The 16,212-nt window shown below is 43.5% G+C and overlaps 1 protein-coding gene across 4 annotated transcripts in view; it reads right to left on the reverse strand.

Annotated features, from left to right (window-relative positions):
• The window catches only part of LOC122539576 (AP-3 complex subunit sigma-2), a 95,551-nt gene that overhangs the window by 52,735 nt on the left and 26,604 nt on the right, over positions 1-16,212 (reverse strand). For all 4 annotated transcript variants that reach the window (XM_043674573.1, XM_043674571.1, XM_043674572.1 and 1 more), the window contains one exon: positions 13,353-13,464. In XM_043674573.1, the coding sequence (XP_043530508.1) occupies positions 13,353-13,464 (112 nt within the window). The remainder of the gene's footprint in view (positions 1-13,352; positions 13,465-16,212) is intronic.

Below are 16,212 nucleotides of genomic sequence, written 5' to 3' on the forward strand. Positions count from 1 at the left end.
CCAGAGTTCAATTCCCGCCTCAGGCGACTGACTGTGTGGAGTTTGCACATTCTCCCCATGTCTGCATGGGTTTTCTCCGGGTGCTCTGGTTTCCTCCCACAGTCCAAAGATATACGGGTCAGGCGAATTGGCCATGTTAAATTGCCCGTAGTTAGGTGCAGGGGTAAATGTAGGGGAATGGGTCTGGGTAAGTGCGCTTCAGCGGGTCGGTGTGGACTTGTTGGGCCGAAGGGCCTGTTTCCACACTATAAGTAATCATAGAAAGCATGGGAACTCAACCATCTGCAAATTTCCCTCCAAGCCATACACTCTCCTGATTTAGAAATATATCGGCATTCCTTCTGTATCAATGGATCAAAGTCCCAGATTTCCATTCCTAACAGCACAGTGGCTGCCCCTACTCATCAAGCACTGCAGCAGTTCAAGAGGCAGCTCACCAACATTTCCTCGAGGGAATTCAGGGTTGGACAACAAATGCTGCTCTATACAGTGACATTCACATCACATGAACGAATATATTTTAAAAAGTAGTTTACACATGCACTCGTGCTGTTATACCCATGGCTCATTTTTAACTTGTACTGTGCCCAAATTACATATGTTTGGTTCAAGGTATCATCATAGTACACATTATATCAAAGGTTTATTTCATTAAACCAACATTGTGGGCACAATGTGCATTTTAAATTTATGATACGTATCCGTGTATATGTTCAATGAATACAGATGAGTTTATTCTGCACATTGTTATTTTTGTAGTATTCACATCAGTTATATAGATTGATAAATTCTTGATGTCACAACGAATTAAGGGCTACGGGGAGAATGCGGGTAAGTGGAGTTGAAATGCCCATCAGCCATGATTGAATGGCGGAGTGGACTCGATGGGCCGAATGGCCTTACTTCCGCTCCTATGTCTTATGGTCTTACGGTCTAACCTTAAGTTTGCCTGGACCATCTCAGACACCTCCCTCCCCTTCCCAGACCTCTCCACATCTCTATCAATGGTGACCAACTCAACACGGACATCTTCTACAAACCCACCGCTTCTTACAGTTACCTGGACACACCTCCTCCCACCCTGCCTCCTGTAAAAAATTATCCTTTATTCCCAATTCCTCCACCTCCACTGCATCTGTTTCCAGGAGGACTAATTCCACCACAGAACTTACCAGATGGCCTCCTTCTTCAAAGACCGCAATTTCCCATCCTACATGGTCGATGATGCCGTCCAGCACATCTCATCCACTTCCCACGCTTCTGCCCTCAAACCCCACCCCTCCAACCGCAATAAGGACAGAACCCCTTGGCCCTCACCTTCCACTCTACCAACCTCTGCATACATCGCATCATCCTCCGCCATTTCTGCCACCTAAAAACTGACACCACCAGAGGTATATTTCCCACCCCCACTATCCACTTTCCGTAAATACCATTCCCTCCATGACTCTCTAGTCAGATCCACGTCACACAACCCACCTTCCCTTCCTGTCACCTTCCCCTGCCACCGCAGGAATTGCAAAACCTGCACCCACACCTCCTCCCTCACCTCCATCCAAGGTTCCAAAGGAACCTTCCACATCCATCAAAATTTTACCTGCATGTCCACACATAATTTACTGTATCCGTTGCTCCCGATGTTTCTCCCCTACATGAGGGAAACAGGGCGCCTACTTGCAGAGCTCTTCAGAAAACATCTCTGGGACACCCGCACCAACCAACCCCACCGTCATGTGACTGAACAGTTCAATTCCTCCTCCACTCCTCCAAGGACATGCAGGTCCTGGGCCTCTGCCATGGCCACACCCTCACTACCTGACGCCTGGAGGAAGAACGCTTCATCTTCCGCCTTGAGACCCCCCCCCCCTTCAGCTCCCTTCCCCCCCAAGTCCCACCCCTACCCCCCTCCTATTTATCTCACCACCCTCACAGCTCACAAGCCTCATTCCTGATGAAGGGCTCTTGTGCGAAACATCGATTCTCCTGCTCCTCAGATACCACCTGACCTGCTGTGCTTTTCTAGCACTGCACTCTCGAGTCTGATCCCCAGCATCTGCAGTCCTCACTTTCTCCTAATGATTTCACTTGTCGTCATCTGCCATCATTGAGCCAACTGTTATTTACACATTGCGTGTCCTTCTGGACAGGGCTACATTAATATGGGGAAATCATTATACTATGTAGGATGATATCATTGGACAGATGAAGGAGAAAGAAAAGTAGCAAATGAAATTCTATCTGAAAAAATGTCAGGTAATGCATTGAGGAGAGCAAACAAGGCAAGGGAATGAGACAATACATGGTAGAATACTGAGTTGGACAGACCCTTCCGTCCAACTTGTCCATGCTGACCAGATATCCCAATACAATCTAGTCCCACCTGACGGCACTTCACCCATATCTCCCAAACCCTTCCTATTTATATATCCATCCAGATGCCTTTAAAATATTGCAATTGAACCTGCACTCCAAGGTATCTTTGTTCAGCAACACTCCCTAGGACCTTACCATTAAGTGTATAAGTCCTGCTAAGATTTGCCTTCCCGAAATGTAGCACCTCACATTTATCTAAATTAAACTCCATCTGCCACTTCTCAGCCCATTGACCCATTTGATCAAGATCCCATTGTAATCTGAGGTAACCTTCTTCGCTATCCACTACATCTCCAATTTTGGTGTCATCTGCAAACATACTAACTATACCTTTTATGCTCACATCCAAATCATTTATATAAATGATGAAAAGTAGTGGACCTCGCACCGATCCTTGAGGCACTCCACTGGTCACAGGCCTCCAGTCTGAAAAACAACCCTCCACCACCACCACCCCTCTGCCTTCTACCTTTGAGCCAGTTCTGTATCCAAATGGCTAGTTCTCCCTGTATTTCATGAGATCTAACCAGTCTCCCATGGGGAACCTTGTTGAACGCCTAACTGAAGTCCACATAGATCACATCTACTGCTCTACCCTCATCAATCCTCTTTGTTACTTCTTCAAAAAACTCAATCAAGTTTGTGAGACATGATTTCCCATGCATAAAGCCATGTTGACTATTCCTAATCAGTCCTTGTCTTTCCAAATACATGTACATCCTGTCCCTCAGGATTTCCTCCAACAACTTGCCCACCACTGACTTCAGGTTCACTGATCTACAGTTCCCTGGCTTGTCCTTACCACCTTTCTTAAACAGTAGCACAATGTTAGCCAACCCTCCTGGCACCTCACCTGTGACTATCGATGATACAAATACCTCAGTAAGAGGCCCAGCAATCATTTCCCTAGCTTTCCATAGAGTTCTAGGGTACACCTGATCAGGTCCTGGGGATTTATTCACTTTTATGTGTTTCAAGACAGCCAGCACTTGTCACCATCTGTTTCCCTACATTCTATATCTTCCATGTCCTTTTCCACAGTAAACATTGATGCAAAATACTCATTTAGTATCTGCCCAATCTCCTGCGGCTCCACACAAAGGCCGCCTTGCTGATCTTTGAGGGGCCCTATTCTTTCGCTAGTTACCCTTTTGTCCTGAATGTATTTGTAAAAATCATTTGGATTCTCCTTAACTCTATTTGCCAAAGCCATATCATGTCCCCTTTTTGCCCTCCTGATTTCTCTCTTAAGTATACTCCTACTGCCTTTATACTCTTTTAAGGATTCCCTCGATCTATGCTGTCAATACCTGACATATGATTCCTTCTTTTTCTTAACCAAACCCTCAACTTCTTTAGTCATCCAGCATTCTCTATATCTACCAGCTTTTCCTTTCACCCTAACTGTCTCTGAACTTTCACCATCTTATTTCTGAAGACTTCCCATTTTCCAGCCGTCCCTTGACCTGCGAACATCTGCCCCCAATCAGCTTTCGAAAGTTCTTGCCTAATAACATCAAAATTAGCCTTTCTCCAATTTTATAACTTCAACATACATCCAGTTTATCCTTTTCCATCACTATTTTAAAACTAATAGAATTATGGTCGCTGGCCCCAAAGTGCTCCCCCACTAACATCTCAGTCACTTGCCCTGCCTTATTTCCCAAGAATAGGTCACGTTTTGCACCTTATCTAGTAGGTACGTCCACATACTGAATCAGAAAATTTTCCTCTCCATCTAAACCCTTAACACTATGGCAGTCTCAGTCCATGTGTGGAAAGTTAAAATCCCCTACCATCACCACCCTATTATCCTTCGAGATAACTGAGATTTCCTTACAAATTTGTTTCTCAATTTCCCTCTGACTATAAGGGGGTCTATAATACATTCCCAATAAGATGATCATTCCTTTCTTGTTTCTCAGTTCCCCCCAAATAACTTCCCTGGATGTATTTCCGGGAATATCCTCCCTCAGTGCAGCTATAATGCTATCCTTTATCAAAAAATGCCACTCCCCCTCCTCTCTTGCCTCCCTTTTTTTCCTTCCTGTAGCATTGTATCCTGGAACATTAAGCTGCCAGTCCTGTCTATCCCTGAGCCACGTTTCTGTAATTGCTATGATATCCCAGTCCCATGTTCCTAACCATGCCCCGAGTTCATCTGCCTTCCCCGTTGAGCCTCTTGCATTGAAATAAATGCAGTTTAATTTATCAGTCCTACCTTGTTCTCTGCTTTGTCCCTGCCTGCCCTGACTGTTTGACTCCCTTTGTTCTCAACTGTACCAGTCTCAAATTGAAATCTTTACTCACTATCTCTCTGGGTCCCACACCCCCACTTTACTAGTTTAAATCCTCCCGAGCAGCTCTAGCAAATCTCCCTGCCAGTATATTAGTTCCCTTCCAATTTAGGTGCAATCCGTCCTTTTTGTACAGGTCACTTCTACCCCAGAAGAGATTCCAATGATCCAAAAATGTGAATCCTTCTCCCGGACACCAGCTCCTCAGCCATGCATTCATCTGCTCTATCCTCCTATTCCTGCCCTCACTAGCTCGTAGCATTGGGAATAATCCAGATATTACTACTCTCGAGGACCTCCTTTTTAAATTTCTGCCTAACTCTTTGAAATCTCCCTTCAGAATCTCAACTTTTTCCCTTCCTATGTTGTTGGTTCCAAGGTATACAATGACCTCTTGCTGGCCCCTCTCCCTCTTGAGAACATTCTGCACTCTCTCTGAGACATCCTTGATCCTGGCATCAGGGGAGCAACACACCATTCTGATTTTTCGCTGCTGGCTACAGAAACATCTGTCTGTACCTCAGACTAGAGAGTCCCCTAACACTATCGATCGTTTGGAACTCAATACCAGAAACTTGGCCATTCATGCTACGTTCCCCTGAGAATCCATCACCCCCTACATTTTCCAAAACAGCATACTTGTCTGAAATGGGGATAGCCACATAAGACTCCTGCACTACCTGCCTACCTCTCTTACCTTTCCTGGAGTTAACCCATCTATGTGACTGTATCTGAGACTGCCCCCCATTCCTGTAACTGCCGTCCATCACATCCCCTTCCTCTTGCAAATTCCTCAATGCCTCTAACTGCCTCTTGAAACGATCCATTTGATCTGATAGGATTCGCAACCAATGGCACTTATTGCAGATATAATCCTCAGTAACCCGCATCCGACAAGAGCATATCACTCTACTAAAGACCATTTTTGCTTCTTTCAATCTATAGACCCAGAAAATAGCGTTCCATCTATAAAACATTGCTCCAGGTTAAGTTAATACTTATGGCTTATATTTTAAGTTTAATCAAGAAACATAGTTCAATAAAACATATAATCAAGAAAGAACCGACTCTACTCACTACCGCAGACCTATTTTAAGGCCAAGCTTAAAATCCACTTATTTGCTTCTGTGCTGTGACCTCTCCCAGACAGGTTCCTCCAAGATCAGTTGTGAATTTGACTGTTTTTTTAATTTTCCCAGACGCACTCCAATGTCCAGCAATACATGAATTCAACAGCAAAGGCAGTAACTGCTAACTCTGTCAGTTAACTCTCTCGCTTGCACTGACCTCACCATGTGCTTCCTTTGTTCTTTTTTTTTGAAGGTGCTGTTGATTTGACTTTTTTTTCCCCAAAGTTCCAAAACAATACAACAGCATATAAAACAATAATTGCTGCTCCTGGAATTCGAGGAAATAACCTCCAACACCTAAAATACCTCAAAAAAAAGGAGAACCTGTTACAGTCAGAAATTTTTCCCGTCCTCCATCTTGGATCACCCAGAATCCCACACTTTATTTGGGTGCAACTGATAAATAAGAAAGGCATGATCACCTCATTGGAATTGTATTATATACCCCCTAATTGTCAGCGGGAAATTAAGAAACAAATTTGTAAGGAGATTTTGGGCGGCACGTTGGCACAGTGGTTAGCACTGTTGCCTCACAGCACCAGAGACCCGGGTTCAATTCCCGCCTCAGGCAACTGTCTGTGTGGAGTTTGCACATTCTCCCCGGGTTTCCTCCGGGTGCTCCGGTTTCCTCCCAAAAATGGGCAGGTTAGGTGAATTGGCCATGCTAAATTGCCCGTAGTGTTAGGTGAAGGGGTATGGATCTGGGTGGGTTGATCTTCGGAGGGTCGGTATGGACTTGTTGGGGAATCTAATCTAATCTAATCTAATCTAATCTAATCTAATAATAGGGTGGTTATGGTATGGAATTTTAATTTTCCAGACATAGACTGGAATTGCCATAGCGTCAATGGTTTAGATGGAGAGGAATTTGTTAAGTGTGTACAAGAAAAATTTCTGATTCAGTATATAGATGTTCCTACTAGAGAAGGTGAAAAGCTTGACCTACTCTTGGGAAATAAGGCAGACAGGTGATTGAGGTATCAGTGGGGGAGCACTTTGGAGCTAGTGCCCATAATTCTATGTTTTAAAATAGTGCTGGAAAAGGATAGACCGGCTGTAAAAGTTGAAGATCTAAATTGAAGGAAGGCTAATTTTGATGCTATTAGGCAAGAACTTTCGAAAGCTGATTGGGGGCAGAAATTTGCAAGTAAAGGGACGGTTGGAAAATGGGAAGCCTTCAAACATGAGATAATGAGAGTCCAGAGACGGTATATTCCTGTTAGGGTGAAAGGAAAAGCTGGTAGGTGTCTGGAATGCTGGATGACTAGAGAGTCGAGGGTTTGATTAAGAATAAGAAGGAAGCATATGTCAGGTATAGACAGGAGAGATCGAGTGAATCATTAGAAGAGTATAAAGGCAGTTGGAGTATACTTAAGAGGGAAATCAGGAGGGTAAAAAGGGGACATGACATCGCTTTGGCAAATAGAGTTGAGGAGAATCCAAAGGATTTTTACAAATACATTAAGGACAAAAGGGTAACTAGCGAAAGAATAGGGCCCCTCAAAGATCAGCAAAGCAGCCTTTGTGTGGAGCCGCAGGAGATGGGGGAGATACGAAACGAGTATTTTGCATCAATGTTTACTGTGGAGAAGGACATGGATGATATAGAATGTAGGGAAATAGATGGTGACATTTTGAAAAATGTCCATTACAGAGGCGGTGGTGCTGGATGTCTTGAAACGCATATAGGTCGATAATTCCCAGGGTCTGATCAGGTGTACCCTAGAACTCTGTAGGAAGCTAGGGAAGTGATTGCTGGGTCCCTTGCTGAGATATTTGTATCATTGATAGTTACAGGTGAGGTGCCGGAAGACTGGAGGTTGGCTAACATGGTGCCACTATTTTAAAAAGGTGGTAAGGAAAAGCCAAAGAATTATAGACCAGTGAGCCTGAATTCGGTAGTGGGCAAACTGTTGGGGGGGAATCCTCAGGGATAGGATTTACACATATATGGAAAGGCAAGGACTGATTAGGAATAGTCAACATGACTTTGCACATGGGAAATCATGTCTCACTAACTTGATTGAGTATTTTGAAGAAGTAACAAAGAGGAGTTATAAGGGAAGAGCAGTGAATGTGATCTATATGGACTTCAGTAAGACGTTTGACAAGGTTCCCCATGAGATACTGGTTAGTAAGGTTAAATCTCATGGAATGCAAGGAGAACTAGCCATTTGGATACAGAACTGGCGCAAAGGTAGAAGACAGAGGGTGGTGCTGGAGGGTTGCTTTTCAGACTGGAGGCCTGTGACCAGTGGAGTGCCACAAGGATCGATGCTGGGTCCACTATTTTTCGTCATTTATATAAATGATTTGGATGTAAACAGAGGAGGTATAGTTAGTAAGTTTTTAGATGACACCAAAACTGGAGGTGTAGTGGACAGCAAAGAAGGTTACCTCAGATTACAATGCAATCTTGATCAGATGAGCCAATGGACTGAGGAGTGGCAGATGGAGTTTAATTTAGATTATTGCGAGGTACTGCATTTTGGAAAAACAAAGCAGAGTAGGAACTATACACTTAATGGTAAGGTCCTAGGGAGTGTTGCTGAACAAAGAGACCTTGGAGTGCAGGTTCATGGCTCCTTGAAAGTAGAGTGGCAGGAAGATAGGATAGTGAAGGTGTTTGGTATGCTTTCCTTTATTGGTCACAGTGCTGAGTACAGGAGTTGGGAGATCATGTTGCCGCTGTAAAGGCCACTGTTCGAATGCTGCACGCAATTCTGGTCTACTTCCTATCAGAAAGATTTGCGAGACTTGAAAGGGTTCATAAAAGATTTACAAGGATGTTGCCAGGGTTGGAGGATTTGAGCTATAGGGAGAGGGGAGAGGCTGATTCGGCTGGAGCTGTTTTCCCTGGAGCAAACTACCTTTGCGCCAGTTCTGTATCCAAATGGCTAGTTCTCCTTGCATTCCATGAGATTTAACCTTACTAACCAGTATCTCATGGGGAACCTTGTCAAACGTCTTACTGAAGTCCATATAGATCACATTCACTGCTCTTCCCTTATAACTCCTCTTTGTTACTTCTTCAAAATACTCAATCAAGTTAGTGAGACATGATTTCCCATGTGCAAAGCGATGTTGACTATTCCTAATCAGTTGGAGGCTGAGGGGTGACCTTATAGAGATTTATAAAATCATGAGGGGCATGGATAGGTTAAACAGACAAGGTCTTTTCCCGGGGGTCCAGAACTAGAGGGCATAAGTTTAGGGTTGAGGGAGAAAGATATAAAAGGGATCTAAGGGGCACCTTTTTCATGCAGAGGGTGGTACGTGTATGGAATGAGCTGCCAGAGGAAGTGATAGAGACTGGTACAATTACAACATTTGAAACGCATCTGGATGGGTATATTAATGGAAAGGGTTTGGAGGGATATGGGCCAAGTGCTGGCAAATAGGACTAGATTGGTTGGGATACCTAGTTGGCATGGACGAGTAGGACCGAAGGGTCTGTTTCAGTTCTGTACATCTCTATGAATCTGAATCTGAATCTAACTCACTTTTCAAAGCCACAAAAGAAAGTCTCCAACAAACTCTCAGAACATGCATTTCAGCCTCCAAAAACTTGCTACTTTTCCTCAAGATACCATTGCTCGTTCTACACGTCAACATAATTCTGCACCTTCTGGCTCTCAATCCTTCCACGAGTGGGAACAGTTTCTCGCTATTCTTTCTGGTCAGGCCCATCTTGATTTAAACACCTTGATTAGATGTCTTATTAATTCTCTTCTCTCCCGGGTGAACAGCTAAAGCTTCTCCAATGAACCTCACAACTAGAGTTAACATTTAATAGAATATGATCAGGAATGAAGTCATCTTACTAATTGGAACAGACCAGGGTGATTTAATCAAGGTGTTTAAAATTATGTAGGGGCCTGATCTGTTTCTGTTAGTACAGTGATCAATAACATAGCTGCATTGATTCAAAGTCACTGGTATCTTATAGAGTAAAATTTCCTCTATACTATCTGATTCATCACTCCCAGGGCATGCACATGTGTTAGCTGGGAAGAATGCACCAAAACTTGTGCCCCACTGGTACACAAGCCATCATGAAATGAATAAAATCCTAATGGGGCCACCAAACTGACCAATTTGCCTGATTGTCTGCTATTCAAGACAAACAAATTCCCACCAGGTTTCATTATTAACAGAAAATAATTAATTATTGTAATACATTTAATGTAAACAAGTGGCAAAGAAAAGACTGACTTCCTAATCTACTCTGTACAACTTAAACTAAACCCCTTTAAACTCCAAATACATACATACACAGAATTACAACAGGCATAACACAGATGCTGTGACATGTATTATGGGTTAAAAATTACATATACAGGGAACAAAGTTCAGATTTCAAGATTGGGTTAAATTGTTTCTCAAGACTCCTTTTGGTTTCAGCAAAGATAATAATCTGTTACGTATAAAGTGATGGTTGTTCATCACTTTGACAGTTGACCCTGCAAATTTAGGTCTGGTTGAGTTTGAATTCCCTCTTAAGCTTTTTTTTCGCTTTTCACTCAGACCAGGAGGAGGAGGAGGATGTTTTCAGTTTTTTTGTCTCAGAGGTCTCTGGGTGCTCAGCATTTTTAGATTTGCAGCAATCTGCAGCTCGACTGATCCGAGGACTGTTTTCAGGCAGTTTTCCCTTAACTCAAAACCTCCTAAAGGTGCTCAGTCTCAAAGAAGTTATCTTAATTCTCTTGCACAGCTAACAGTGTGCATCACTTATCTTTTCCAAGATACAAAATGCTCCAAGCAATTCAGTGTCTAAATTCTCTTTCAGTTTATAGTCTAAATTGGGAAATACATGGTTTCTTACAACAGCAAGAGGTTAGATAAGAATGACATACCCTTTACACTGTTAGAGGTGTCTCTGATTTTTTTTGTTAATTTTATTCTTTTATCCATTTTGATTTGGAGCTGTGAATTGGGAACTGTGAGCCAAAATGACTTTTGAACTGTAAGTGACAGCTTGTGTTAAAATAAAACAGACAAAACAAGCTTTTGTTTACTCAAGAGGCCCGGTCCTTTTCTTCCACCCACCAACCTCCACATATATCGCATCATCCTCCATCACTTCTGCCACCTTCAAATGGACCCCATCACCAGAGATATATCTCTCTCCCCAGTCTCATCAGTGTTCCGGAGAGACCATTCCCTCTGCAGTTCCCTCATCAGATCCACGCCCTCCCACTAGCCCACATCCCACTCCTGGCACCTTCCCCTGCCATCCCAGGAAGTGCAAAACCTGAGCCCACAGCACCCCCTTCACCTCCGTCCAAGGCCCCAAAGGATCCTTCCACATCTGTCAGAAATTTACCTGTACCTCCACACATCGTCTACTGTATCCGTTGTACCCAATGTGGTCTCCTCTACATTGGGGCGGCACGGTGGCAGGGGTGGCACGGTGGCACAGTGGCTAGCACTGCTGCCTCACAGCGCCAGAGACCCGGGTTCAATTCCCACCTCAAGGTGACTGACTGTGTGGAGTTTGCACGTTCTCCCGTGTCTGTGTGGGTTTCCTCCGGGTGCTCCGGTTTCCTCCCACAGTCCAAAGATGTGCAGGGTCAGGTGAATTGGCCATACTAAATTGCCTGTAGTGTTAGGTAAGGGGTAAATGTAAGGGTATGGGTGGGTTTCGCTTCGGCGGGTCGGTGTCGACTTGTTGGGCCGAAGGGCCTGTTTCCACACTGTAATGTAATCTAATCTAATCTAATCTAATCTAATCTAATCTAAAGGACGCCTACTTGGGATTCTGGGACAGCCGCACCAACCAACCCTAACGCCCTGTTGTTGAACAGTTCACTCCCTCCTTCCACTCCATCAAGGACGTACAGGTCCTGGGCCTCCTCCCATCACCAAATCCTTACCACCTGACGTCTGGAGGAAGCACACCTCATATTCCACTGTAGGTCCCTGCAACCACACGGGATCAATGTGGATTTCACCAGTTTCCTCATTTCCCTCCCCCCACATTATCCCAGTCCCAAGCCTCCAACTCAACAATGCCCTCCAGACCTGTCCATCACCTTTCTCATCTATGCACTCCACCCTCCTCTCTGACCTAGCACTTTCTCCTCCACCTCCATCTAGCTATCACAGTCTCAGCTACCTTCCCCCAAACCCCTCCCATTTATCTCTCAGCTCCCCTGGCCCAAAAGCCTCATTCTTGATGAAGGATTTATGCCCGAAACATCAATTCTCCTGCTCCTCAGATGTTGCCTGACCTACTGTGCTTTTCCAGCACCACACTCTCAACTCCCATACTATTGCCTTTATCTCAGTGAACTGTAAAGGTGACTCTGATTGACAGCTTCAGAAAGTCAACCATTATTTGTGGCTGTCAAACAACCGATCATGAAAACCATTTAAATAATCTAAATTTAAGGTGAAGGGTGGAAGGTATAGGGGAGATGTCAGGGGTGGGTTCTTTACCCAGAGAGTGGTGGGGGCATGGAATGCGCTGCCCGTGGGAGTGGTAGAGTCGGAATCATTGGCGACCTTTAAGCGGCATTTGGATAGGTACATGGATGGGTACTTAATCTAGGTTAGAAGTTCGGCACAACATCGTGGGCCGAAGGGCCTGTTCTGTGCTGTATTGTTCTATGTTCTATGTTCTAATCTTGCCGGTTTTGTTGTTTTCTTTGTATTTATCCCATAACTGTATTTGTCTTTTCTGTGAATGCGATTGAAAACAAAAGTTTTTAGGTTTATAGCAAAGAACAATTAGATTACTTTGTTGTTTAATTTTACTCTGCCAAAGTTATGGCATTATTAATAAATTGCTAAATTTTCTGTTTAAGGTATAAACTGGAATTGATTATTCAAAAAGTCTGGTTAGGAACCATGGGAGTTGATTTTGAGGATTTTTTGAAGGCTTTAAATCTTGCTATGTTACAAATACAGGTAGGAAGGCTGATTGGATACAGTTGTCTAAATCAGTGTTGTAACAACACTCTCCCCAACAAACTCTCCAATGACAGGAACAGCACCAGATTAGATTCAAAGTAACACTTCGTCTACACCCTCATCAAGCATTTCCAGGACAGGTACTGCACGGGATAGATAGAGTCAAGCCCCCTCTACTCTTTTAAACTCAACTCTCTCTACTCTATTAAAGTGAAACTAAAGCTTCCCCTACGGTTTTAAACTGAAACGAAAGCTCCCTCACTGTCCCCATCATACATTCCTAGAACAGGTACAACACGGAGTTAGATATGGAGGCAAGCTTCATCTTTCGCATCCCCATCAAATACTTCTATGACAGTTACAGCCTTGGGTTAAATACAGAATTCAATCCAAAAGACTTTACAATAACATCAATAAAACGCACATGAACCTTTAAAACTCGATTGCCTCATGATTAGAAAGGGCATCTGGGTGTCTCTGGGTCAGCGTGGACAAGCTGAGTCAAATGGCTCCCCTCTGCAATATATCATTTCTGTAGTTTCTTTGAAAGCATTTATCTGGCTCTCCTGCTGAGAATTTCTGTCGACCCAATAGGACTAACTGAGTTATACTAGGAAAACGGCATCATCTCACAAACCTGTATCAAATCCAGAATTCCCAATTCACTCTCAGACGAGTCAACACAGAACAGGAAGTAGAGAGTAGCATAGTGTCGATATATCAGCTTGTAGTCAGACCCACCGATCAAACTGGAACAAATCAAAACCAATATTAACATTCAAAAAGGAGCAGGTAGATTCTTGAGTTGGCCAATAACAGTGTGAACAGGGACATATTTCCCATTCAGTAGCATCTCATGATTGGAATATCTCCAAGTCTGTTCTCAAATTGGCTGTTGGCTTTCTGCATGAAAAAGGTGTGGGCAACTGAGATTTATGCATTAAACTACAAAGCAAGCTACACCATTCTGTGATAGGATATGCATGACGAATCATCAAACTATTCCTGTCTTTCTTTATATCTTTAAATTGAAGTCTTACAAAAAGGAAAATAATATTCAACTGAACTTAACCACTGATTTTCTTTCTCTTTTATTTCCACAAATACTGCTAGTGAGGTCAACATTTGTTGCCCTTCAACTCACATCTCATAGGACACTTCAGAATCAACCATGTCGCTGTGGATCTTAAGTCACATGTAGGGCAGACTAAGTAAGAATGGCAGATTTCCTCCCCTAGAGGACTTTAGTGAATTAGAAACATTTTTACAATAAACATAATGAATATGATAGTCACCATTACCAAAACTAGTTTTATATCGCAGATTTGTTCACTGAATTAATATTCAATCAGCTGGCAGGATCAAGGATGTCTCAGAGAGGGTGCAGAATGTTCTCAATGGGGACAGGGACCAGCAGAAGGTCATTGTACACATTGGAACCAACGGCACAGGAAGGGAAAGGGATGAGATTCTGAAGGGAAAATATTGAAAGTCAGGCAGGAATTTAAAAAGGAGGCCCTCGAGGGTAGTAATATCTAGATTACTCCCGGTGATTCGAGCTAGTGAGGGTAGGAATAGGAGGATAGAGCAAATGAAAGTGTGGCTAAGGAGCTGGTGTATGGGAGAAGGATTCACATTTTTGGATCATTGGAATCTCTTCTGGGGTAGACGTGACCTGTACAAGAAGGATGGATTGCACCTGAATTGGAAGGGGACTAATATACGGGCAGAAAGATTTGCTAGAGCTGTTCAGGAGGATTTAAACTAGTAAGGTGGGGGAGTGGGACCCAGGGAGATAATGAGGAATGAGATCAATCTGAGACTGCTACGGTTGGAAAAAGGAGCGAGTCAAACAGTCAGGGCAGGCAGGGACAAAGCAGAGAACAAGGTAGGACTGATAAATTAAACTGCATTTACTACAATGCAAGGGGCCTAATGGGGAAGACAGATGAACTCAGGGCATGGTTAGGAACATGGGACTGGGCTTTCATAGCAATTATGGAAACATGGCTCAGGGATGGGCAGGACTGGCAGCTTAATGTTCCAGGATATAAATGCTACAAGAAGAATAGAAAAAGAGGCGAGAGAGGAGGGGGAGTGGTGTTTTTGATAAGGGACAGCACTACAGCTGTATGAGGGAGGATATTCCCTGACATACATCCAGAAGAGTTATTTGGGTGGAATTGAAGAATAAGAAAGGGATGATCACCTTATTGGGATTGTATTATAGACCCCCTCATTGTCAGGGGAAAATTGAGAAACAAATTTGTAAGGCAATCTCTGTTATCTGTAAGAATAACGGGGTGGTTATGGTAGGAGATTTTAACTTTCCAAATATAGACTGGGACTGCCATAGTGTTAAGGATTTAAATAGAGAGGAATTTGTTAAATGTGTACAAAAAAAGTTTCTGATTCACTATGTGGATGTACCAACTAAAGAAGATGCAACACTTGATCTACTCTTGGGAAATAAGTCGAGTGTGCAGTGCTGGAAAAGAACAGCAGGTCAGACAGCATCCGAGGAGCAGGAGAATCGACGTTTTGGGCAAAAATCCTTCATCAGGAAAATAAGACCGGGCAAGTGATTGAGGTGTCATTGGGGGAGGACTTTGGAGCCAATGACCAAATAGTGATGGAAAAGGACTGATCAGATCTAAAAGTTGAAGTTCTAAATTGCTGCTAATTTTGATGGTATTAGGCAAGAACTTTCAAAAGCTGATTGGGGGCAGATGTTTGCAGATAAAGGATCGCCTGGAAAAGGGGAAGCCTTCAAAAATAAGATAACAAGAGCGCAGAGACAGTGTATTCCTGTTAGGGTAAAAGGAAAGGCTGGAAGGTGTAGGCAATGCTGGATGACTACAGAAATTTAGGGTTTGGTTAAGAAAAAGAAGGAAGCATATATCAGATATAGACAGGATAGACTGAGTGAATCCTGACCTGCTGTACTTTTCAAGCACCACACTCTTGGCCCCTCAAAGATCAGCAAGACGGCCTTTGTGTGGAGCTGCAGGAGACGGGGCAGATGCTAAATGAGTATTTTGCATCAGTGTTTACTGTGGAAAAGGACATGGAAGATATGGAATGCAGGGAAATAGATGGTGACATCTTGAAAAATGTCCATATTACAAAAGAGGAAGTGTTGGATGTCTTGCAAAGCATAAAAGTGGATAAATCGCCAGGACCTGATCAGGTGTACCCTATAACTCTGTGGGAAGCTAGGGAAGTGATTGCTGGGCCCCTTGCTGAGGTATTTGTATCATCAATAGTCACAGGTGAGGTGCCAGAAGACTGGAGGTTGGCAAACGTGGTGCCACTGTTTAAAAAAGGTGGTAAGGACAAGCCAGGGAACTATAGACCAGTGAGCCTGACCTCGGTGGTGGGCAAGTTGTTGGAGGGAATCCTGAGGGACAGGATGTACATGTATTTGGAAAGGCAAGGACTGATTCGGGATAGTCAACATGGCTTTGTGCGTGGGAAATCATGTCTCACAAACTTGA

This window comes from Chiloscyllium plagiosum, chromosome 32, assembly GCF_004010195.1.
Source record: "Chiloscyllium plagiosum isolate BGI_BamShark_2017 chromosome 32, ASM401019v2, whole genome shotgun sequence".
Lineage (NCBI taxonomy): Eukaryota > Metazoa > Chordata > Chondrichthyes > Orectolobiformes > Hemiscylliidae > Chiloscyllium > Chiloscyllium plagiosum.